Source organism: Pecten maximus, chromosome 18, assembly GCF_902652985.1.
Source record: "Pecten maximus chromosome 18, xPecMax1.1, whole genome shotgun sequence".
Taxonomy (NCBI): domain Eukaryota; kingdom Metazoa; phylum Mollusca; class Bivalvia; order Pectinida; family Pectinidae; genus Pecten; species Pecten maximus.
This window is the reverse complement of record NC_047032.1, coordinates 11983717-12007999: the sequence shown is the minus strand read 5'-3', so window position 1 is coordinate 12007999 and position 24283 is coordinate 11983717. Positions and strand designations below refer to the sequence as shown.

The 24283-nt window shown below is 38.0% G+C and overlaps 1 protein-coding gene across 1 annotated transcript in view; it reads left to right on the top strand.

The window, feature by feature from the left end:
- The window catches only part of LOC117316229 (DNA replication ATP-dependent helicase/nuclease DNA2-like), a 66987-nt gene extending 66548 nt beyond the window's left edge, over positions 1-439 (top strand). The window contains exon 32 of the mRNA XM_033870768.1: positions 45-439. Within this exon, the coding sequence (XP_033726659.1) occupies positions 45-83 (39 nt within the window). The 3' untranslated portion in view covers positions 84-439. The remainder of the gene's footprint in view (positions 1-44) is intronic.
- Positions 440-24283: the final 23844 nt, after the last annotated feature.

Below are 24283 nucleotides of genomic sequence, written 5' to 3'. Positions count from 1 at the left end.
GAAGTTGTGTGCTTATGGAGCGGACTTTCCTTAACATTGCCTACATTGTTGACCTTCCAGTACATGCTGTTGGCAGAACCTGAAAATTCTTCTGACATGGTGAAATTTACGAAATTATACACCCTAAGAACATGAATTCTTTGACAATCTTAAAGTGCTATTTTTAAAAATGGTTTGCTACTTGCTCTGAAAGAGAATAAGATATATTGACTCTTCGACAATAATGACCAAGCCTGGAAAAATCCCGAGGGGTTTCAGAAGAGGCTAACGTGGATTTATTTGTGGACATTTTTGACAATGATAATATAGTATTTTGTTTTCAGTTAAAAATAATAAAGTTTCATGGTCTGAAGTGTGTTATCAGGTTCAAATGGAATAATTTTATTTCATACAATGTCATGGGAAAAGGTTGGAGCTGTTCAGAAAGATGACATTGAGAGGGGGGGAGGGGGGGGGGGGGGGGGGGGCACTTTTAAGTTTGATTTCTATTCCTGACTTTTCCAACCATTTAAACAGTGAAATTAAATCAGTAAGACTCTTGTTGAATTAAATAACGAACTTTAATGAAATGTGCATTAAATACAGAAAACGCCTGTTTCTAGATGGTAGGCTATTTAAAATTGACAATGGTGCAATTCAAGTTTAACCTCTTCATACTCATATAACCTCACCTATAGTCAATATTCTAGGCCTGGACAAGTCTTCATTTCTTAATTTCACATTTCTGCATCAAAAAATATATTTGTGTTGTCAGAATCAGCCTTTCAGATCTTTTGTGTTTAAAAATGATGTAGAATGAAATAAAATTTGATTACATGAGTAATTTTTATTTGATATTTATCTTCCAAATATGATACATATAATGATCTAATACTGTAACTACATCTCATTTTAAATACATGTACAATAATGTACATGTATATTGATATGGGAATATATTAAAAATAGCTTTCATATGTAAGATATTTTCATGAATCAGTTATGATCTGATTAGTCTATCTCATTTTGAATACATGTATATTAATACGAGAATAAAAAGAAACTTTTGCCTCTGCCCCTCCTGGCCTCCTTTACTGGAACAGCACTTAACAAAATGTATATTCAATAGGGCAAAATGTGAAGATTACTTTAGAGGAGAATATATAAGCATTTGTTGGTCTGATGTTTATGGCATTCAAGCTATCTACAAGTGGAATCTCATTAGATATACCTCTTATACATATACCTCAGGATGTTGTACATGTAGTCAAATGTTTATCTGCAAAATTTAGTTTGTTGACTCTTGCCACAATACACCTGTTACACATGACATGTTTGTCACAAACGATGAACAGAGTGTGATTTTGCTGAAATAAACTGAAAATATAAAAAAAAAATCTGTTTGATATTTTTATTCTTAACATATCTGCCAATAAGTGACCATTATAGGTCTGTATCGCTCACCTGGCATTAATCTGAGAAGTGGGTGAAACATCTTTGACTTTAATGACCTTGGAAAATATATTAAGGTCATTCATTTGAATATCAATGCCCCAGGTTGGCAGTCATTCATCCCAGCATATCACTGGCAAACTTTCATCACTCTAAGCCTTTTGAGAAGTTCTTGTTTAAAGGATATATGCAATTTGACCCCACTGACCCTGGATATAAGTCGAGGTCATTCATTTACACAGATTCTTTAGCCCTCCATCATCAGATGGTGGGCTATTCAAATCCCCTTGCGTCCTCGGTCCGTCGTCCATCTGTCTGTAAACAGTTATTGTTATCGCTAATTCTCAGAAGATACTGAAGGGGTCTTTCCCAAACATCTGTAGGTTCCCATTGTTCCCTAGCCATCTTGGATTTTGACAATTAAGGTTTGTTATCGCTATTTCTCAAAAGTAGTGGAAGAATTTTTCTGAAATTTGATATGTATGTTTCCCTTAGTCACTAGTTTGGCATATTCCATTAGGGGACTGATCGGAAAACAACATGGCCGACAGGTGGCCATATTGGATTTTGATAATTGAAGTTGGTTATCACTATTTCTCAGAAAGTTCCAAAGGGATCTTTTTCGAATTTCATATGTAAGTTTTCATTGGTCCCTTGTGCAAATTTCATTTTGGGACCAATCGGAAAACAACATGGCTGACAAGCGGCCGTCTTGGATTTTGTCTATTGCAGGTTGCTCCTGCTCTATTGTACTATATATAGTTATTAAATGTTGAAAGGAGAGTGAAAGAAGAGAGAAGATCAGTCTTTTATTTGACTGATATAGATCATTCAATAGTGGGCGCCAAGATCCCTGGGGGATCTCTTGTTTACACAAACCCGGTAGCCCTTCATCCCAGCATGTAACATGCCAACATAAGGTCTCTGGGTCTTTAAGTTACTGAGATTTTTTTTTGAATTTTTAAAGCATTTGCCCACTATGAACTTGAGGTAATTCATTTGAACAAATTTTGTAGCACTTCCAAGCCCAGTGTCATGTCTCTGGGACTCTTTGAATATCGGAAAGATTTTAGTCCATATGACCTTGAAAGTAGGACATGTTGATTCATTTGAACAAAACTTGGTATCCCCTTCACCCCAGCCTGACATGATTTCAGGTCCTTGTGCCTCTTGGTTGCTGCAAAGAAGTCATTTAAAGATTTGGGCATATTTGACCCCTGTGACCTTGAAAGAAGGCCAAGGTCAATAATTTGAACAAATTTAGTAGCCCTTCACCCCAGCATGCTACAGCTAGCCAAATATCGGGTCCCTGGGCCCATGGATTGTTAAGAAGTCGTTTAAACGTTTTAGTCTATTTGACATGTGACATTGAATGTAGGTCAATGTCATTCACTTGAACAAACCAGGCAACCCTTCAACCAAACAGGTTGCAGGTCCCTGGGTCTCTTGGTTATTTAAGAGAAGTTGTTTAATACTCTTTTGCACATTTGACCCATATGACCTAAAATAAGACTCAAGGTCATTCATTTGATAGTCCTGCTTACCCGGCATGCTACAAGCCTTGTATATTGAGTCTCTAGGCCTCTTCAGGCAAGATGAGCTAAAAATTTTTTTTTTTTAAAGTTCATAAAATTATATACTTGTGAAGATTTTAGCGAGAGAAGAATGGTATGTTATCTGGCCCGACCGTCTTTTTAATTCGGAGATCTTAAGTGGTCAACTAATCTATTTAAACATGTAGAAAGATTTATGATAGTTATATCAAGGTTTATTCTTCTGAGCAGCATTTCGATTCAACATTTAAAAGTGAAAGAGTTACTGCCCTTCATTTATTTCGGCATTTTAATCTTGTCGATTGATCTCCAATCTCGATTGTTGGCAATCTTTAAAGCCATTTACTGTGGTTCTACTTTCTTAGTCATCTGTTACTTTTGTATCCAATTGTAAGTTTACCTTTTTAAAAGTGCAAGTGAGTTTATACCTTGTCGCAGCATCCGTCGGTTGTCCTTCAGGCTGTCATCAATCTGCCTGGCATCATTAGCTCACCGGTTACGAGTAACCGAGAGCTAATGCTGTCACCCTGGCGTCCGCGTCCGCGTCCGCGTCCCACCCCAAAACTTTAAAGTTTTTGGAGTAAGTTTTTGGAAAGCTTGTAAGTCCAAAAGTATACACCTCATGCCCTTCTAAGTTGGTTTATACATTCATTAGAGGTCTAGGAGTGATGTTATGGCAAAATTATGCAGAAAAAAAAATGTGATTTTTTCGCATTTTACCATTTTGTGGACTGAACTTTTTTGGCACCAAAACCCACTTTAAAGTTTTTGGAGTAAGTTTTTTGAAAGCTTGTAAGTCCAAAAGTATACACCTTATGCCCTTCTAATTTAGTTTATACATTCATTAGAGGTCTAGGAATGATGTTATGGCAAAATCATGCAGAAAAAAAATGTGATTTTATTGCATTTTACCATTTTGTGGACTTAACTTTTTTGGCACCAAAACTCACTTTAAAGTTTTGGGGGTAAGTCCAAAAGTATACACCTATCACCCTTCTAATTTAGTTTTTACATTCATTAGAGATCCAGGAGTCAGGATGCTGTGGCAAATCATGCAGAACAAAATTGGCATTTTGGCATTTTACTATTTAGTGGACTTACTTTTTATTGACACAAAAACTCACTTTAAAGATTTTGGGGGTTAGTTTTGAAAAGCTTGTAAGTCCACACCCTTCTTATTTGGTTTATACATCCATTAGAGGTCTAGGAGCGTTATTATGTGACATACAATTTCAAAATGACATGCTTATACATACATAAAAAATGAATGCAACATGTGATTGCTGCCGCCGGTGAGCTTTCGCAATCATTGATTGCACTTGCTTAACTTCTCTTAACACTATGTTATGAAGAGAACCGCAATGCACCCTGGGAGACATTGATCTTGACTACCACACATAAATGGCATGAAATCGTACTTTTTCTGGATTGCCCCAGTTGGGCTACCATCATGATCAGATGTCATGGACATAGAGTCTACTCATCAAACGTCTGTGGTAAATCACGTCAAATGCTGATTTGGCGTCTAGATAGATATATACATGTATGTTGTAGGCTCCTACGAATCTTTGACTCCCTTATGACTTCCTCAATGATAGAAGCGGAGAGGCATTCCTGGTGAACCCTCTCTGCATCTCGTTTTGTTTGGTAGTAGTGATTTCAACATTTTTGTCCATTATTCCTTTATTCACCTAGAATTCTTAGCCATAATTCTTGCAAATAACTTATGATTCCTTGTTTTATTATATTAGTGGTTACTGGATGAATTGAACCCACGACTACAAATTTATGATCCGCGTAATAATTCTCTTTTTAATCACTTTAATGATCTCAACATATTGCCCGTGTCTATTTACGAGGCGGCACGTGTATGGTTTAATGTATCATGATCTCAACATATTGCCGTGTGTATTTACAAGGCGGCACATGTATTGTTTAATGTATCATTTTACGAGGCGGCACATGCATGGAAGGATTGAATTTTATTGAATATATCTGTTTAGTTGTGTTAAGTTATATCAACGTTATGTCCAGTATAGAGGTCGAGTCTAAAAGTATGAGGTCAGTATGTATCTGATATCTGACTGGCTAGTTGGGTTGGCGCGCAAGACCTTTATGTGACAATAGGTATAGACAGGCGAGCGACAACTGTGAAGACTGACCAGAGTGAGAGTGACGTATGAAAGCGATTTACAACTAACAAACTAATGTATCTGTCTATTTTATTTGATCTTTTTCCTGTCCGGCCTGCGATAATTACCCCGCGGTTTCAATGGAGCCCCGGTGAGGAACCAGAAAGATTTAACCAGTTTCTATATACATGTGTCAATGTGAACTGTGATGTCTATGCTGATCACTTGTTAGACGCGCCATGTACATGTTTTGCTTTGTGTGTAGTCGCAGTCAGCCAACCACGACCAGGTGACTATCTATTGTGACAGGCAATCAGGAGTTCATTGAGAGGTGAAGCTCTTCGAGTATGGACAATACTTGGACCAGATACTTCAGTTGAGGTTATCCTAGAGAAGATGGACAGCGTTTATGGAGATGTACAGCAGTCAGAGTTGGTCTTGGCTAAGTTCTACAGCTCAAACAGGAATCTGAAGAGGATGTATCAACCTTGAGTTGTAGATTACAGGATTTGTTAGCCAAGGCTGTAGTTGATGGAGAGGTTCAGAGCACTAAGGTGGATTCTATGCTGAGGACCATGTTCTGGACTGGATTGCGTCCAAGTCTGTAGGATTCTACTGGGCATTTGTTTGAATCGATCCGTGAATTTGATCGTCTGCGTGTGGCAATACGTAGAGTGGAGGAAGATCGCAGACGTAGACAAGTAGATAGTGGCAAGAAGTCAGCTATTTCTGTACCTACCACCAGCTCAGAATCAGAGTTGACACAGTTGAAAGGTGTGATTCAGAGTCAACAGCAGTATGGAAACCAGAGCTACAGAAGGAAGCAGCGGGAATTCCGGTCGAGGAAGAAATAGACAGTATGGTGGAAACCGCAATCAAACCCAGCCGCAACAAGGTAATATGAAGGTGCAACATGATGCTGCAGAGGATGCTGAGCCAGTATGCTTTAGATGTAGAAGGGTAGGTCATATTGCGATTGGATGCAGAGCCAAGGTGGGTGTCAAGCAACCTTTAAACTCCAACACGCCGGCGTCGAAGGGCGGACGTTAGGTGAAGAGAGGGCTATCAGCGCGAACACCTGAACTTGTTGGAACAGCTACAGAAATTTATGTCACCATTTGTGGAATAAAAACACCAGCATTAGTGGACAGTGGTTCTACACTCTCTACTATCAGCCGCGCATTATATGAGGAACATATCAGCCATGTTGAGATAAGATCTATTCAGGATACGTTGAACATTGAATGTGCCAGAAGGACGTCTTTGCCATATGAAGGTATTGTGGAAGTGACCATTGATTTTGGAGAGACTGGAGTGGATAAGAAGGATACTTGTATAGAGAAGTGTTTATTTCTTATAGTTCCATCAACTCCATACAATGCCCATGTGCCTTTATTATTAGGAACTAATATCCTGGGTGTTCTCATGGACAGGACAGGGCAGCGTTTTGGACCAACATTTTTACAGTGTGCCAGATTGACAACGCCGATCCATCTTGCTTTCAGATGTATACTTATCAGAGAGAGGGAGTTGTCCAGACGGAACAATCAGTTAGCAATTGTTAGATGTGCCAGTTCTACGCCTGTGACCATAAAGCCAAACTCTGAAGGAAGTCTCAGCAAGAAAGTCAGTTATCCGCAAGTTTGTGCGTTAATTCAGCCCACAGTGAAGTCTTCGCTTCCAGTAGATCTTGATTTGACTCCTACCATTGTACCATACAGACCTCTCAGTAATAACTTATTGAAGGTACATATTAGCAATATGTTGACAAGAACTGTGAAGATTCAACCTAGAGCTATCTTGTGTGAACTTCAATCTGTTTCCGTGGAAGATATTTCTCAGCTCGAGGGGGACAAAGAGGAAGTTGGAGACATCCTAGACAAGGTTGACATGCATACAGAAGGTCTAACAGAGAGTGAGTTGTCAGGTGGCCGCCAGCTTCTTGAGAAGTTCAGACCAATATTCGCCGCCACAGACATTGATTTAGGAAGGACCAACTTAGTGGAACATCGCATCGAACTGTGTTGGAAAAAGTAAGGAACCAAATTCATCAGCTCTTGGCTGCTGGAGTGATACAGCGTTCCCATTCCCTATGGACGTCAAATGTGGTGTTGGTGCGTAAGAAGGATGGGTCTCTTCGACTTTGCGTAGACTACCGTCAACTCAATCAGCGAACAGTAAAGGATGCATATGCACTTCCTAGAGTTGCTGAGATCCTAGACTCAGAGATGAAAATGTTGAGCCGATTGGCTGATTTCAGCCTTTTTGAGAATATCAGTGTAATGTAAACTTGTAATTTTTCCCATTGAGAAGATTGACTAATTGAATTTTCAGCCTTTTTGCCCTTAGTCCATTTTCATCTCTGCTTAGCTGGGAACAGGTTTTTCTCTGTGGTGGATATGAAGTCTGGTTACCACCAGGTGGAATTATTCGAGCAGCACAAGGAACGGACAGCCTTCACTGTGGGACCGATTGGGTTTTATGAGTACACCAGGATGCCTTTTGGACTTGCCAACGCACCTGCCACGTACCAGCGTCTCATGGAGGAGTGTGTGTTTGGTCTTCATACCGGGATATGCTACGTCTACATCGACGATATTATAGTTTTTCCCCGGACGTATGAGGAACACTTACAGCGCTTGGACAAGGTTTTCCAGCGATTGAATGATCATGGAATGAAGCTGCCATTTATTCAAGATGAAGGTAAAGTATGTTGTTACTGAGGACGGCATAGAACCAGACCCATCAAAGATTGAGAAGGTAGTGAACTGGCCGCGCCAACAGACTCCAGAGGACGTCAGACGGTTTTTGGGATTCGTGGGATACTATCGCCGATTCATAAAGGACTTCTCACGCATTGCCCGTCCTTTGTCAATGTCAATGTCCTCCAGGAAACCTAAGAAATGAGCAAAGAATGTGAAATTGGAAGTTCGCCTATGGTTGTAGGGAGAGGATCAGGAAGACGCTTTTGAATATTCGAAGAAATGCCCGACCGAACCTCCTGTTCTCGGTTATCCGGATTTCGATCAGCCATTTTGCCTTCACACAAACGCTTCACTTTTAGGACTTGGTGCCGTACTTAACCAAGAAGACAGCGGCGTAAAGAAAGTGATAGCTTATGCCAGCAGAGGATTGTCCAAGTCTGAGTAGCGGTATCCTGCGCATAAACTTGAGTTTTTGGCAAGGATTACCTGTACGGCCAGAGGTTCATGAAGTCAGACGTGTTTGTTGATATGGTCAGTGATTACGTTTTGAAGACATTGGTTCTCGTTATACCCCCGCAACGAAGTCGGGTGGTCCGTCAGTCCGTCCGTCCGTCCCTCCGTCTGTAGACACAACTATGTACCAGTTACTCCTCCTAAACTCCTGAGGGAATTTCAACGAAACTTTATGGCAAAAACCCTTATACATTGTAGATGTGCGTAATATATATCATGTTGTAATTTTATGGTTACCATGGTAACCAGGTCACTTTACTTCGTTTTTTGGGTGAGTGTAGACACAACGATGTACCGGCTACTCTTCCTAAACTACTGAGGGAATTTCAACGAAACTTTATGGCAATAACCCTTATACATTGTAGATGTGTGTAATCTGTATCATCATGTAATTTTGTAGTTACCATGGTAACCAGGACACTATACTTTTTTTGGGTGAGTGGGAATTTTGTCCAGTCAACTCATCATAAATCTGTGAACTGCTTCAAGTCAAACTACACAGCAGTGATAGGGACCATGTGTAAATGTGCAAGCATGATATTTCTCTACAGAATTTTTGGCTTCCATGGTTACCAGGTTTCAATACCCATATTCTTGTGGAAAACTTTGTCAAGACAACTCGGACAACTCCTATATAGCTATCAACCGATTTCATTTGAAATACACAGGAATGTTAGGGACCCATAATGTGTACATATTCCTGTAGGTTTTTTCCCACAAATTTAGGTTGCCGTGGTAACCCGTTCACTAAAAGCAGGTTTTTGTCGGAAAATCTTCACCAGATGGGCGGTGGAGGGGCGGGGGTATGAGTTGGCCCTCTGGACGACAGTTCTAGTTTTGAGAGTATGACATTACATTTACTTCGCCTGCATTTATATAACAGTTGTCTTCAATAAAACAGAAGACGCTTACTCTTTGGAACACCTGGTCCTAAACAAGTCCGTTAAACCCCCTGGCCCTAGACCAGCCTGTTAAACCCCTGGTCAAAGACAAGCCTGTTAAACCCCCTGGTCCTAGACAAGCCTGTTAAACCCCCTGGTCCTAGACCAGCCTGTTAAACCCCCTGGTCCTAGACCAGCCTGTTAAACCCCCTGTTAAACCCCCTGGTCCTAGACCAGCCTGTTAAACCCCTGGTCCTAGACCAGCCTGTTAAACCCCCTGGTCCTAGACCAGCCTGTTAAACCCCCTGGTCCTAGACCAGCCTGTTAAACCCCCTGGTCCTAGACAAGCCTGTTAAACCCCCTGGTCCTAGACCAACCACACAAGTGGGGGTTCCGTTGAGCGGCAGAACGATTTACCCAAAAACACCCAAAAACTACCCAAAAACACCCCCAAAACTACCGAAAAAACATCTCACAACATCAACACATTACATGAAAACGTCATTAGAAAATGATATGTATATATTAACATATCGAATACAGTTACCTTCTTTTGTTGACTTACCGGCGAGTAGGGTTTTGACGACGAGGGAGATAACTCTGTATTGTGATCTTGACCGATATCTACCGTTGAGTGGTAATTTGCGAACATGAAAAATAAAAAGAGTGTAAACCCCTTGTCCAACAAATATGGAAACCCCATGCTTCATATTTAATTTTCTAAATATCATGCAATTCATAGTTACACCAGAATTCCATTTGACGTATAATTACTACATGCTATGGAAAGCAATTGTAACTTTTTGTGAAGCTCGTAAAATGGGTCGCTTATATTATCGATACGACGATTAAATATGTCGGAACTGAACGTCCCGTGGTTGGATCGATTGGACCTGAACGGGAATTTAGCTGTATTGTAGGTAATTTTTGTGTAATATTTTAGTGTTTAATACATGTGAGGATGTTACTGAAGATAAAAATGAAGATTTCATTCATCAAAATACTAATTTGTAACGTTATTTCGAGCTTGATATATGGATCGATGATCGTACCGTCACGCATGGCGGACCTGAACGTACATGTATGTTGTCAATATCTATTTGTAACAACATTTTCACAGCTCGATATACTGGGTAAAGGTCATTATTTAAACCGTCAACATGCCTCATTAAAAATAGGAAATTTATACATTTAAAATTATAATTGAAAAAATAAATAAATAAAACTTTTTGACATATAGACATTCTCCAGACTCAACCATGCACCGTGTTCGTATTATAGATTTTTATATTTAAACAGAGACATATATACAGAGAGATGAGTAACATCGCTATTTCCCCGTACACGTAGTGGCTCCCTTTATTCGTGACCACTCAAGCATATCCCTTATAGAGAGCGCCCTGTCCCCTATCAAACACACGCGAGCACAGGTAAATCGGACTTCGCGCATGTGTGTATCGATGTGATGGAACTTATTCGACATGTTCTGGTTAATCCGCCATTACGTCAGGCCAAAACATCGTCATTTTAAATACACACAGAAAGCACATCGTTTTATTTTGGCCACTACAAAAGTTACCACATTAACCAAAAACTATCAAACTTATGGGATATAGTCTTATTGATCATGCATATTGTTGTCATTTATCCGTATTTTCGAAAATCCATTGGGTCCTATTCGACATGTCCAAGTTTGTAATTAAGCCGCCATTACGTCAGACCAAAACATCGTAAATTTTAAACGCACACAAAAAGCACATCGTTTTATTTAGGCCACTACAAAAGTTACCACATTAACCAAAAATTATCCTACTTATGGGATATAGTCTTATTGATCATGCACATTGTTGCCATTTATCCGTATTTTCTAAAATCCATTGGGTCCTATTCGACATGTCCAAGTTTGTAAATAGCCGCCATTACGTCAGACCAAAACATCGTCAATTTTAAACGCACACAAAAAGCACATCGTTTTATTTTGGCCACTACAAAAGTTACCACATTAACCAAAAACTATCAAACTTATGGGATATAGTCTTATTGATCATGCATATTGTTGTCATTTATCCGTATTTTCGAAAATCCATTGGGTCCTATTCGACATGTCCAAGTTTGTAATTAAGCCGCCATTACGTCAGACCAAAACATCGTCAATTTTAAACGCACACAAAAAGCACATCGTTTTATTTAGGCCACTACAAAAGTTACCACATTAACCAAAAACTATCCTACTTATGGGATATAGTTTTATTGATCATGCACATTGTTGCCATTTATCCGTATTTTTAGCCCACCATCATCAGATGGTGGGCTATTCAAATCGCCCTGCGTCCGTGGTCCGTCCCTCCGTCCGTCCGTCCGTCCGTAAACAATTCTTGTTATCGCTATTTCTCAGAAAGTGCTGAAGGGATCTTTCTCAAATTTCATATGTAGGTTCCCCTTGGTGCCTAGTTATGCATATTGCATTTTGAGACCAATCTGAAAACAATATGGCTGACAGGCAGCCGTCTTGGATTTTGACAATTGAAGTTTGTTATCGCTATTTCTCAGCAAATACTGAAGGGATCTTTCTCAAATTTCATATGTAGGTTCCCCTTAGTGCCTAGTTATGCATATCGCATTTTGAGACCAATCGCAAAACAACATGGCCGACAGGCAGCCATCTTGGATTTTGACAATTGAAGTTTGTTATTGCTATTTCTCAGAAAGTACTGAAGGGATCTTTCTCAAATTTCATATGTATGTTTCCCTTGGTGCCTAGTTATGCATAAAGCATTTTGAGACCTATTGGAAAACAACATGGCCGACAGGCAGCCATCTTGGATTTTGACAATTGAAGTTTGTTATCGCTATTTCTCAGAAAGCACTGAAGGGATCTTTCTCAAATTTCATATGTAGGTTCCCCTTGGTGCCTAGTTATGCATATTGCATTTTGAGACCAATCGGAAAACAACATGGCTGACAGGCAGCCATCTTGGATTTTGACAATTGAAGTTTGTTATCACTATTTCTCAGAAAGTACTAAAGGGATCTTTCTCAAATTTCATATGTAGGTTCCCCTTAGTGCCTAGTTATGCATATCTCATTTTGAGACCAATCGCAAAACAACATGGCCGACAGGCAGCCATCTTCGATTTTGACAATTGAAAATTGTTATCGCTATTTCTCAGAAAGTGCTGAAGGGATCTTTCTCAAATTTCATATGTAGGTTCCCATTGGTGCCTAGTTATGCATATTGCATTTTGAGACCTATTGGAAAACAACATGACCGACAGGCAGCCATCTTGGATTTTGACAATTGAAATTTGTTATCGCTATTTCTCAGAAAGTACTGAAGGGATCTTTCTCAAATTTCATATGTAGGTTCCCCTTGGTGCCTAGTTATGCATATTGCATTTTGAGACCAATCTGAAAACAATATGGCTGACAGGCAGCCATCTTGGATTTTGACAATTGAAGTTTGTTATCGCTATTTCTCAGAAAGTACTGAAGGGATCTTTCTCAAATTTCATATGTAGGTTCCCCTTAGTGCCTTGTTATGCATATCTCATTTTGAGACCAATCGCAAAACAGCATGGCCGACAGGCAGCCATCTTGGAGTTTGACAATTGAAGTTTGTTATCGCTATTTCTTAGAGAGTACTGAAGGGATCTTTCTCAAATTTCATATGTAGGTTCCCCTTGGTGCCTTGTTATGCATATTGCATTTTGAGACCAATCGGAAAACAACATGGCCGACAGGCAGCCATCTTGGATGTTGACAATTGAAGTTTGTTAACGCTATTTCTCAGAATGTACTGAAGAGATCTTTCACTAATTTCATATGTATGTTTCCCTTGGTGCCTAGTTATGCATAAAGCATTTTGAGACCAATCGCAAAACAACATGGCCGACAGGCAGCCATCTTGGATTTTGACAATTGAAGTTTGTTATCGCTATTTCTCAGAAAGTACTGAAGGGATCTTTCTCAAATTTCATATGTAGGTTCCCCTTGGTGCCTAGTTATGCATATTGCGTTTTGAGACCAATCTGAAAACAATATGGCTGACAGGCAGCCATCTTGGATTTTGACAATTGAAGTTTGTTATCGCTATTTCTCAGAATGTACTGAAGGGATCTTTCTCAAATTTCATATGTAGGTTCCCCTTAGTGCCTTGTTATGCATATCTCATTTTGAGACCAATCGCAAAACAGCATGGCCGACAGGCAGCCATCTTGGAGTTTGACAATTGAAGTTTGTTATCGCTATTTCTTAGAGAGTACTGAAGGGATCTTTCTCAAATTTCATATGTAGGTTCCCCTTGGTGCCTTGTTATGCATATTGCATTTTGAGACCAATCGGAAAACAACATGGCCGACAGGCAGCCATCTTGGATGTTGACAATTGAAGTTTGTTAACGCTATTTCTCAGAATGTACTGAAGAGATCTTTCTCAAATTTCATATGTAGGTTTCCCTTGGTGCCTAGTTATGCATATTGCATTTTGAGACCTATTGGAAAACAACATGGCCGACAGGCAGCCATCTTGGATTTTGACAATTGAAGTTTGTTATCGCTATTTCTCAGAATGTACTGAAGAGATCTTTCTCAAATTTCATATGTAGGTTCCCCTTGGTGCCTAGTTATGCATATTGCATTTTGAGACCAATCGGAAAACAACATGGCTGACAGGCAGCCATCTTGGATTTTGACAATTGAAGTTTGTTATCACTATTTCTCAGAAAGAACTAAAGGGATCTTTCTCAAATTTCATATGTAGGTTCCCCTTAGTGCCTAGTTATGCATATCTCATTTTGAGACCAATCGCAAAACAACATGGCCGACAGGCAGCCATCTTCGATTTTGACAATTGAAAATTGTTATCGCTATTTCTCAGAAAGTGCTGAAGGGATCTTTTTCAAATTTCATATGTAGGTTCCCATTGGTGCCTAGTTATGCATTTTGGGACCAATCCGAAAACAACATGGCCGACAGACAGCCATTATCGCTAAATCTTAAATTTTATATATAGGTTCCCCTTGTTTGAAAAGTACTAGAGGGCTGTTTCTGAATTTACACAGATTAGTAAGACTTAGAGGAAGGGAAAAGTAGAGAAAAGATCAATCTGACATGGAACCTATCAAGATCATTCAATGGTGGGCGCCAAGATCCCTCTGGGATCTCTTGTCTAAAATCCATTGGGTCCTATTCGACATGTCCAAGTTTGTAAATAGCCGCCATTACGTCAGACCAAAACATCGTCAATTTTAAACGCACACAAAAAGCACATCGTTTTATTTTGGCCACTACAAAAGTTACCACATTAACCAAAAACTATCAAACTTATGGGATATAGTCTTATTGATCATGCATATTGTTGTCATTTATCCGTATTTTCGAAAATCCATTGGGTCCTATTCGACATGTCCAAGTTTGTAATTAAGCCGCCATTACGTCAGACCAAAACATCGTCAATTTTAAACGCACACAAAAAGCACATCGTTTTATTTAGGCCACTACAAAAGTTACCACATTAACCAAAAACTATCCTACTTATGGGATATAGTTTTATTGATCATGCACATTGTTGCCATTTATCCGTATTTTTAGCCCACCATCATCAGATGGTGGGCTATTCAAATCGCCCTGCGTCCGTGGTCCGTCCCTCCGTCCGTCCGTCCGTCCGTAAACAATTCTTGTTATCGCTATTTCTCAGAAAGTGCTGAAGGGATCTTTCTCAAATTTCATATGTAGGTTCCCCTTGGTGCCTAGTTATGCATATTGCATTTTGAGACCAATCTGAAAACAATATGGCTGACAGGCAGCCGTCTTGGATTTTGACAATTGAAGTTTGTTATCACTATTTCTCAGAAAGAACTAAAGGGATCTTTCTCAAATTTCATATGTAGGTTCCCCTTAGTGCCTAGTTATGCATGTCGCATTTTGAGACCAATCGCAAAACAACATGGCCGACAGGCAGCCATCTTCGATTTTGACAATTGAAAATTGTTATCGCTATTTCTCAGAAAGTGCTGAAGGGATCTTTTTCAAATTTCATATGTAGGTTCCCATTGGTGCCTAGTTATGCATATTGCATTTTGAGACCTATTGGAAAACAACATGGCCGACAGGCAGCCATCTTGGATTTTGACAATTGAAATTTGTTATCGCTATTTCTCAGAAAGTACTGAAGGGATCTTTCTCAAATTTCATATGTAGGTTCCCCTTGGTGCCTAGTTATGCATATTGCATTTTGAGACCAATCTGAAAACAATATGGCTGACAGGCAGCCATCTTGGATTTTGACAATTGAAGTTTGTTATCGCTATTTCTCAGAAAGTACTGAAGGGATCTTTCTCAAATTTCATATGTAGGTTCCTCTTAGTGCCTTGTTATGCATATCTCATTTTGAGACCAATCGCAAAACAACATGGCCGACAGGCAGCCATCTTGGAGTTTGACAATTGAAGTTTGTTATCGCTATTTCTTAGAGAGTACTGAAGGGATCTTTCTCAAATTTCATATGTAGGTTCCCCTTGGTGCCTTGTTATGCATATTGCATTTTGAGACCAATCGGAAAACAACATGGCCGACAGGCAGCTATCTTGGATTTTGACAATTGAAGTTTGTTAACGCTATTTCTCAGAATGTACTGAAGAGATCTTTCTCAAATTTCATATGTATGTTTCCCTTGGTGCCTAGTTATGCATAAAGCATTTTGAGACCAATCGCAAAACAACATGGCCGACAGGCAGTCATCTTGGATTTTGACAATTGAAGTTTGTTATCGCTATTTCTCAGAATGTACTGAAGAGATCATTCTCAAATTTCATATGTAGGTTTCCCTTGGTGCCTAGTTATGCATATTGCATTTTGAGACCTATTGGAAAACAACATGGCCGACAGGCAGCCATCTTGGAGTTTGACAATTGAAGTTTGTTATCGCTATTTCTTAGAGAGTACTGAAGGGATCTTTCTCAAATTTCATATGTAGGTTCCCCTTGGTGCCTTGTTATGCATATTGCATTTTGAGACCAATCGGAAAACAACATGGCCGACAGGCAGCCATCTTGGATTTTGACAATTGAAGTTTGTTAACGCTATTTCTCAGAATGTACTGAAGAGATCTTTCTCAAATTTCATATGTATGTTTCCCTTGGTGCCTAGTTATGCATAAAGCATTTTGAGACCAATCGCAAAACAACATGGCCGACAGGCAGTCATCTTGGATTTTGACAATTGAAGTTTGTTATCGCTATTTCTCAGAATGTACTGAAGAGATCATTCTCAAATTTCATATGTAGGTTTCCCTTGGTGCCTAGTTATGCATATTGCATTTTGAGACCTATTGGAAAACAACATGGCCGACAGGCAGCCATCTTGGATTTTGACAATTGAAGTTTGTTATCGCTATTTCTCAGAATGTACTGAAGAGATCTTTCTCAAATTTCATATGTAGGTTCCCCTTGGTGCCTAGTTATGCATATTGCATTTTGAGACCAAACGGAAAATAACATGGCCGACAGGCAGCCATCTTGTATTTTGACAATTGAAGATTGTTATCACTATTTTACAGAAAGTACTGAAGGGATCTTTCTCAAATTTCGTATGTAGGTTCCCCTTGGTCCCTGGTGTTGCATTTTGGGACCAATCCGAAAACAACATGGCCGACAGACAGCCATTATCGCTAAATCTTAAATTTTATATATAGGTTCCCCTTGTTTGAAAAGTACTAGAGGGCTGTTTCTGAATTTACACAGATTAGTAAGACTTAGAGGAAGGGAAAAGTAGAGAAAAGATCAATCTGACATGGAACCTATCAAGATCATTCAATGGTGGGCGCCAAGATCCCTCTGGGATCTCTTGTCTAAAATCCATTGGGTCCTATTCGACATGTCCAAGTTTGTAAATAGCCGCCATTACGTCAGACCAAAACATCGTCAATTTTAAACGCACACAAAAAGCACATCGTTTTATTTTGGCCACTACAAAAGTTACCACATTAACCAAAAACTATCAAACTTATGGGATATAGTCTTATTGATCATGCATATTGTTGTCATTTATCCGTATTTTCGAAAATCCATTGGGTCCTATTCGACATGTCCAAGTTTGTAATTAAGCCGCCATTACGTCAGACCAAAACATCGTCAATTTTAAACGCACACAAAAAGCACATCGTTTTATTTTGGCCACTACAAAAGTTACCACATTAACCAAAAACTATCAAACTTATGGGATACAGTCTTATTGATCATGCATATTGTTGTCATTTATCCGTATTTTCGAAAATCCATTGGTTCCTTTTCGACATGTCCAAGTTTATAATTAAGCCGCCATTACGTCAGACCAAAACATCGTCAATTTTAAACGCACACAAAAAGCACATCGTTTTATTTTGGCCACTACAAAAGTTACCACATTAACCAAAAACTATCAAACTTATGGGATATAGTCTTATTGATCATGCATATTGTTGTCATTTATCCGTATTTTCGAAAATCCATTGGGTCCTATTCGACATGTCCAAGTTTATTATTAAGCCGCCATTACGTCCGACCAAAACATCGTCAATTTTAAACGCACACAAAAAGCACATCGTTTTATTTAGGCCACTACAAAAGTTACCACATTAACCAAAAACTATCCTACTTATGGAATGTGGTCTTGATTATCATGCACATTGTTGTCATTTATCCGTATTCTCGAAAACCCCATAGGGACTTTTCGAAAATTGGAGATTCCCGCCGATCTTTCCTGCGTTGTGCTTGACTTTCATACTCAAAATACAAACACTTGGACAGCAAATTGTGATATATTTCATATTGATGACACTTCTGCACTTTGATATTAATAAAATTAAAGCACATAATTGGATCTTGGTGATGATTTCAAATAGAAATTATCGATAATTATGTGTCTGGTTTTCAAGTTTTCTCCAATATGGCGTCTAGTGAAGACTGAACCGAGAGACCGCAAAGGATTGTGGGAAGGTCAGGGGCCACTATGTAAACACAAGGGCAAATAGAGAGCTGCCAATCTCTCTGTATATATGTCTCTGGTACAAGTATTTCTATTTTTTCATTTTTTGAATAAGAAAAAAAAATTATAAAGTGATATTTGTCTACTTTCAGGAATATGTAAATATATGAAATATATGAATATGAAAGAAAAAACACGTCACCATTAAAGTTTTTTTTATTATTAAACGAAATTCAAGACTCACTATTCGCCACAAACGTGGGTACATATAGATCTGGCGTTCGCATAATGCAGTTCCCATAATTGTACTCTTATAGTCTAGAAATGGTACCTTAAGATAAATATTATTCAACAATACTAATTTTCATAAGGCCAAGGTACAATTTGTACGATATGTTTTTTACAAATAAAGCATGCGATTTTAATACAATAATTTACTCGTCTAAAATGTAACATTTTGATTAAAAAACATTATAATCATGTCCACAAGTACCTGTGTTGACAATCATGCATAGGTTATTTACAACAGCGTGCAAGATTCCTCAGTTATTATAACACCTTAGACTATCTAATAGCTGGTATTACACTGAGGAGTTTTCTCCGTTAATATTTAGTATCATTTAGAAACTCGTCGGTCAATGTAACACCTTTCACTCGGGAAGTTTTGGCATGATGACGGTAACTGAGAATGTCCAAATCGCGATATGATGCGGGTATCTGCGGATGATTATGAGGGTAACTGGTTTGTATTTATTCATTGAAATCGAAAACGCATTAGAATCGATGTATAATTCAGTAAACCATTGACTTAAAAAGTCTCTAATGTTAGAAAACATATACTTTTAATCTGTTATGATTTTGTACTCGTACTATCTCGCTATTTTTACTACATACATGTACCTTCATAGCGCATTATAATTAAGAAATAATTAACGATGATTCGTGTATTATTGCAGGATATACAACGAGGACGAGGATATTTTGCAATTAAATTAATAACGAAGGCCGCAGGCCTGAGTTATTAATTAAAATTGCAAAATATCCGAGTCCGAGTTGTATATCCTGCAACAATACACGAGTCAAAGTTGATTATTTCTATTCTACCATATACCGTTTAGTTCTGAGATCGACCTCTTTCTAATAGAAAAACAGCAAAGAAACCCCGGGAAAACCTTGTTATTTATTTCTTGAGTATTGCATTATTTGTTGATGAAATATACAGGCAATACAGTACTGCGATCAAGAGCATCTATCATATGGCATTGATTTTGAAAACTTAAAAAAAAGGATAAAGAAAGAAGAAAAAAAGAAGAAAAAAAAGAGGGGGGTGCGGGGGCTCTGTAGTATTCGAACTTGCGTCGTGATAAAAATATATTAAAAGACCAACCCATTAGCCCACTCGGCTAAAGTAACCGTTTATGAAACGGGTGAATATTAGATATTTAAAATTGTAACAGCCGTGACTCACGACCGTGTATTATTGGCACGAGCGTGGGTTATTTGAAAATAATACATGGTTTTAAACCAATCAAAACTGGCGTTACATAGCAAACATGGTAGAATTGCATTTCGATTACATTTTTGTAAAATCTTTATGATTATCCCATTGTTTTAAGAATTGTTGAACTGCAACAATCGAGTATTCAGACTGGACAATTTGTTTCTATACACTGCATCACAACCTATACTACAATTAGTGTATAGATACGCATGACTAAAACAAATTGATTTTGACTGGGGCGGATCAAGACCTAATATTACTACACAGTGTATGTTACATATGCATATCATTATATCCTGCTTGCAAATCAAAGAAAAATGCGCATTGTATCAAATCCACAAGATGAATCAGTCTTTCTGTTATAGATAACATTAAACGATACAGGTTTGTATACAAGTCAAACAGATTTGAGTTTAATAGTTCATTATTTGTTTGTTTGTTTGTTTGTTTGTTTTACTCTTTATTTAAGACCATTTTTAACGTCAGGATGCCGTTATAGTCGTGGTGGGTAAATTTTGTTAGTCACACTTTTGTTTCCGGCTAACAACTTCTCTTTTCTGTAATACAAATGATATTCATCCGCAGCCTAATATTGTTCCTATTTTAACAGCAATTATTGACACGATTTAACTGATGGTTCCCTTGTTTACTGCAATTATTTAAGATTAAATATGAATGTTCGGTGTTCTAGACTTTTCTAGATTATAAATATAAAAATGTTCCTCATCACTTTATATGCAATTTTGTTGGCGTAGGATTACGTGGGTACTGTCTCAATCCTGCCTTGAAAACGAAAGTAAAAAAAAATATCAGTTTTATCGTCGTGGAAAATAAGATTATTATTTGTTTATTTGAAAAGAATCTAACGATTATGATCCGTGAATGATGTTACTGGCGTCTTGTTTGTCAAAACTGTAGGCCTATGTATATCTATGTAAATAGATGTTTGCTAGGCCTAATTAACATCGTATAATATAAATAAAAAACACTTAGGCTGTGTGCATCTTGGATTTTATCTCTGGTTGTACATGTAACTGTTAATAGATCGATTTTTCATTCAGTTGATTTTTTCAAAACCTCATCTAATACAATGGTAGCTGGTAGCTTTCTGACTATAAAATCCAATTTTAAATTTCTTATTTTATGATATCAGACCCTGACGTTTCTCAGGGCCTTTGCCCCTTTGATTAGTTTTGTTGAATTTTTGTATAGTACAGATGGATTACGACGGTGTTTTGATATACACTATAACTCCTGCTAAAGCATTACAATCAAGATATTTTACAGTTGTGAGGTCCCACAATGTACCAAGAATTTGCACAGGTATCGTGTTCACAACTGTGCGATGTGCTATGCAAACTGCACAGGTATAAAAATGCGACGTATAAACGATACTATCTTGGTCAATTTTACGAAATCTCTATAATGCTAGTTATCCGAAAACATACAGTATATATTTTTTTTGTTTGATATGATCACTAATATAGGTGCGTACTGCAAAAACAGTTTTATTCGTGGAACACGTAATTATTAAAAATATTTTCCTTCATAAAATATTGTCCTTTGGTATCAATTAAAATTAAGATTAAATATATAATTACAATCAACTGACCTTTAAGTATAATACAATACGTAAAAGTGTCATTTTAATTAATCATTGGATGATTGTGGATCGGAGAGGGAATTATACCGTTGTTTATTGATATAATCTCCCGGGGGTGGGGATGTGGTCTCAATCATAAATAATAGGTATAATCATGACGTGTACAAGTTTATATACCGAATTCATTCATTTTAAACAACGCCGAGCGTGCTCATCTATCTTCATGTATATCTACATATATAGCTACTATATGGAACGTGATTTTTTGTCTGTAATTTTCCTACAATTACGCTCATCAAATGCAGTTACTGTTTCAGTTTAGCAGTTACCCGCATCATTTTTCAAATTACCTTATCAGATACCCGCATCACAGACTCACAGTTACCGTCATCATGCCAAAACTAATTATGTTAATACCAGCTTCATTACACCAAGTATCGCTAACTCATCGCTTCAGATTACATTTATATTGAACCAACTATCGATACGCTTACTCAGAATGCCATATAAAACTGTCAAAGAGCAAATTCACATCAGTTGTACTCACCTTTTCCGCCTAACGCCATATTGTTATAGTTACCCGCATCAGGTTATCTTCCGTGATCTTTGGCTATCTACATTTAGTGGCTGGTATTAGACTAAGTAATGGGTATCCTAAGCATTTAATATGTCATTCATATTGATACACAAAGTGATGAACACAAAGCTAAGTAACGCCTGTGGATTTTAGGCCCTTAGCACCGCTGTCTAGTGATGTCCTTATGAATCACTGCCTAATCCTGGAAATATGAAACAACTATGATGCCCCTAACAATTGAAGGATTAAATAACTGAATGATGTCCCTTACATCACTGTCAAATCATTGAAGGATGAAACAACTATGATGCCCCTAACATCACTGTCAAATCATTGAAGGATGAAACAACTATGATGTCCCTAACAATTGAAGGATTAAATAACTGAATGATGTCCCTTACATCACTGTCAAATCATTGAAGGATGAAACAACTATGATGCCCCTAACATCACTGTCAAATCATTGAAGGATGAAACAACTATGATGTCCCTAACAATTGAAGGATTAAATAACTGAATGATGTCCCTTACATCACTGTCAAATCATTGAAGGATGAAACAACTATGATGCCCCTAACATCACTGTCAAATCATTGAAGGATGAAACAACTATGATGTCCCTAACAATTGAAGGATTAAATAACTGAATGATGTCCCTTACATCACTGTCAAATCATTGAAGGATGAAACAACTATGATGCCCCTAACATCACTGTCAAATCATTGAAGGATGAAACAACTATGATGTCCCTAACAATTGAAGGATTAAATAACTGAATGATGTCCCTTACATCACTGTCAAATCATTGAAGGATGAAACAACTATGATGCCCCTAACATCACTGTCAAATCATTGAAGGGTGAAACAACTATGATGTCCCTAACAATTGAAGGATTAAATAACTGAATGATGTCCCTAACATCACTGTCAAATCATTGAAGGATGAAACAACTATGATGCCCCTAACATCACTGTCAAATCATTGAAGAATGAAACAACTATGATGCCCCTAACATCACTGTCAAGTCATTGAAGGATGAAACAACTGTATGATGTCCCTAACAATTGAAGGATGAAATAACTGTATGATGCCCCTAACATCACTGTCAAATCATTTAAGGATGAAACAACTGTATGATGTCCCTAGCATCACTGTCAAATCATTGAAGGATGAAACAACTGTATGATGTCCCTAACAATTGAAGGATGAAATAACTGTATGATGCCCCAAACATCACTGTCAAATCATTGAAGGATGAAATAACTGTATGATGTCCCTAACATCACTGTCAAATCACTGAAGGATGAAACAACTGTATGATGTCCCTAGCATCACTGTCAAATCATTGAAGGATGAAATAACTGTATGATGTCCCTAACATCACTGTCAAATCATTGAAGGATGAAACAACTGTATGATGTCCCTAACAATTGAAGGATTAAATAACTGAATGATGTCCCTAGCATCACTGTCAAATCACTGAAGGATGAAACAACTGTATGATGTCCCTAGCATCACTGTCAAATCATTGAAGGATGAAACAACTGAATGATGTCCCTAACATCACTGTTAAATCATTGAAGGATGAAACAACTGTATGATGTCCCTAACATCACTGTCAAATCATTGAAGGATGAAACAACTGTATGATGTCCCTAACACCACTGTCAAATCATTGAAGGATGAAATAACTGTATGATGTCCCTAACACCACTGTCAAATCATTGAAGGATGAAATAACTGTATGATGTCCCTAACATCACTGTCAAATCATTGAAGGATGAAACAACTGTATGATGTCCCTAACAATTGAAGGATGAAACAACTGTATGATGTCCCTTACATCACTGTCAAATCATTGAAGGATGAAACAACTGAATGATGTCCCTAACATCACTGTGAAATCATTGAAGAATGAAACAACTGTATGATGTCCCTAACAATTGAAGGATTAAATAACTGAATGATGTCCCTAGCATCACTGTCAAATCATTGAAGGATGAAACAACTGTATGATGTCCCTAGCATCACTGTCAAATCATTGAAGGATGAAACAACTGAATGATGTCCCTAACATCACTGTTAAATCATTGAAGGATGAAACAACTGTATGATGTCCCTAACACCACTGTCAAATCATTGAAGGATGAAACAACTGTATGATGTCCCTAACATCACTGTCAAATCATTGAAGGATGAAATAACTGTATGATGCCCCTAACATCACTGTTAAATCATTGAAGGATGAAACAGCTGTATGATGTCCCTAACACCACTGTCAAATCATTGAAGGATGAAACAGCTGTATGATGTCCCTAACACCACTGTCAAATCATTGAAGGATGAAATAACTGTATGATGTCCCTTAAACCACTGTCAAATCATTGAAGGATGAAATAACTGTATGATGTCCCTAACATCACTG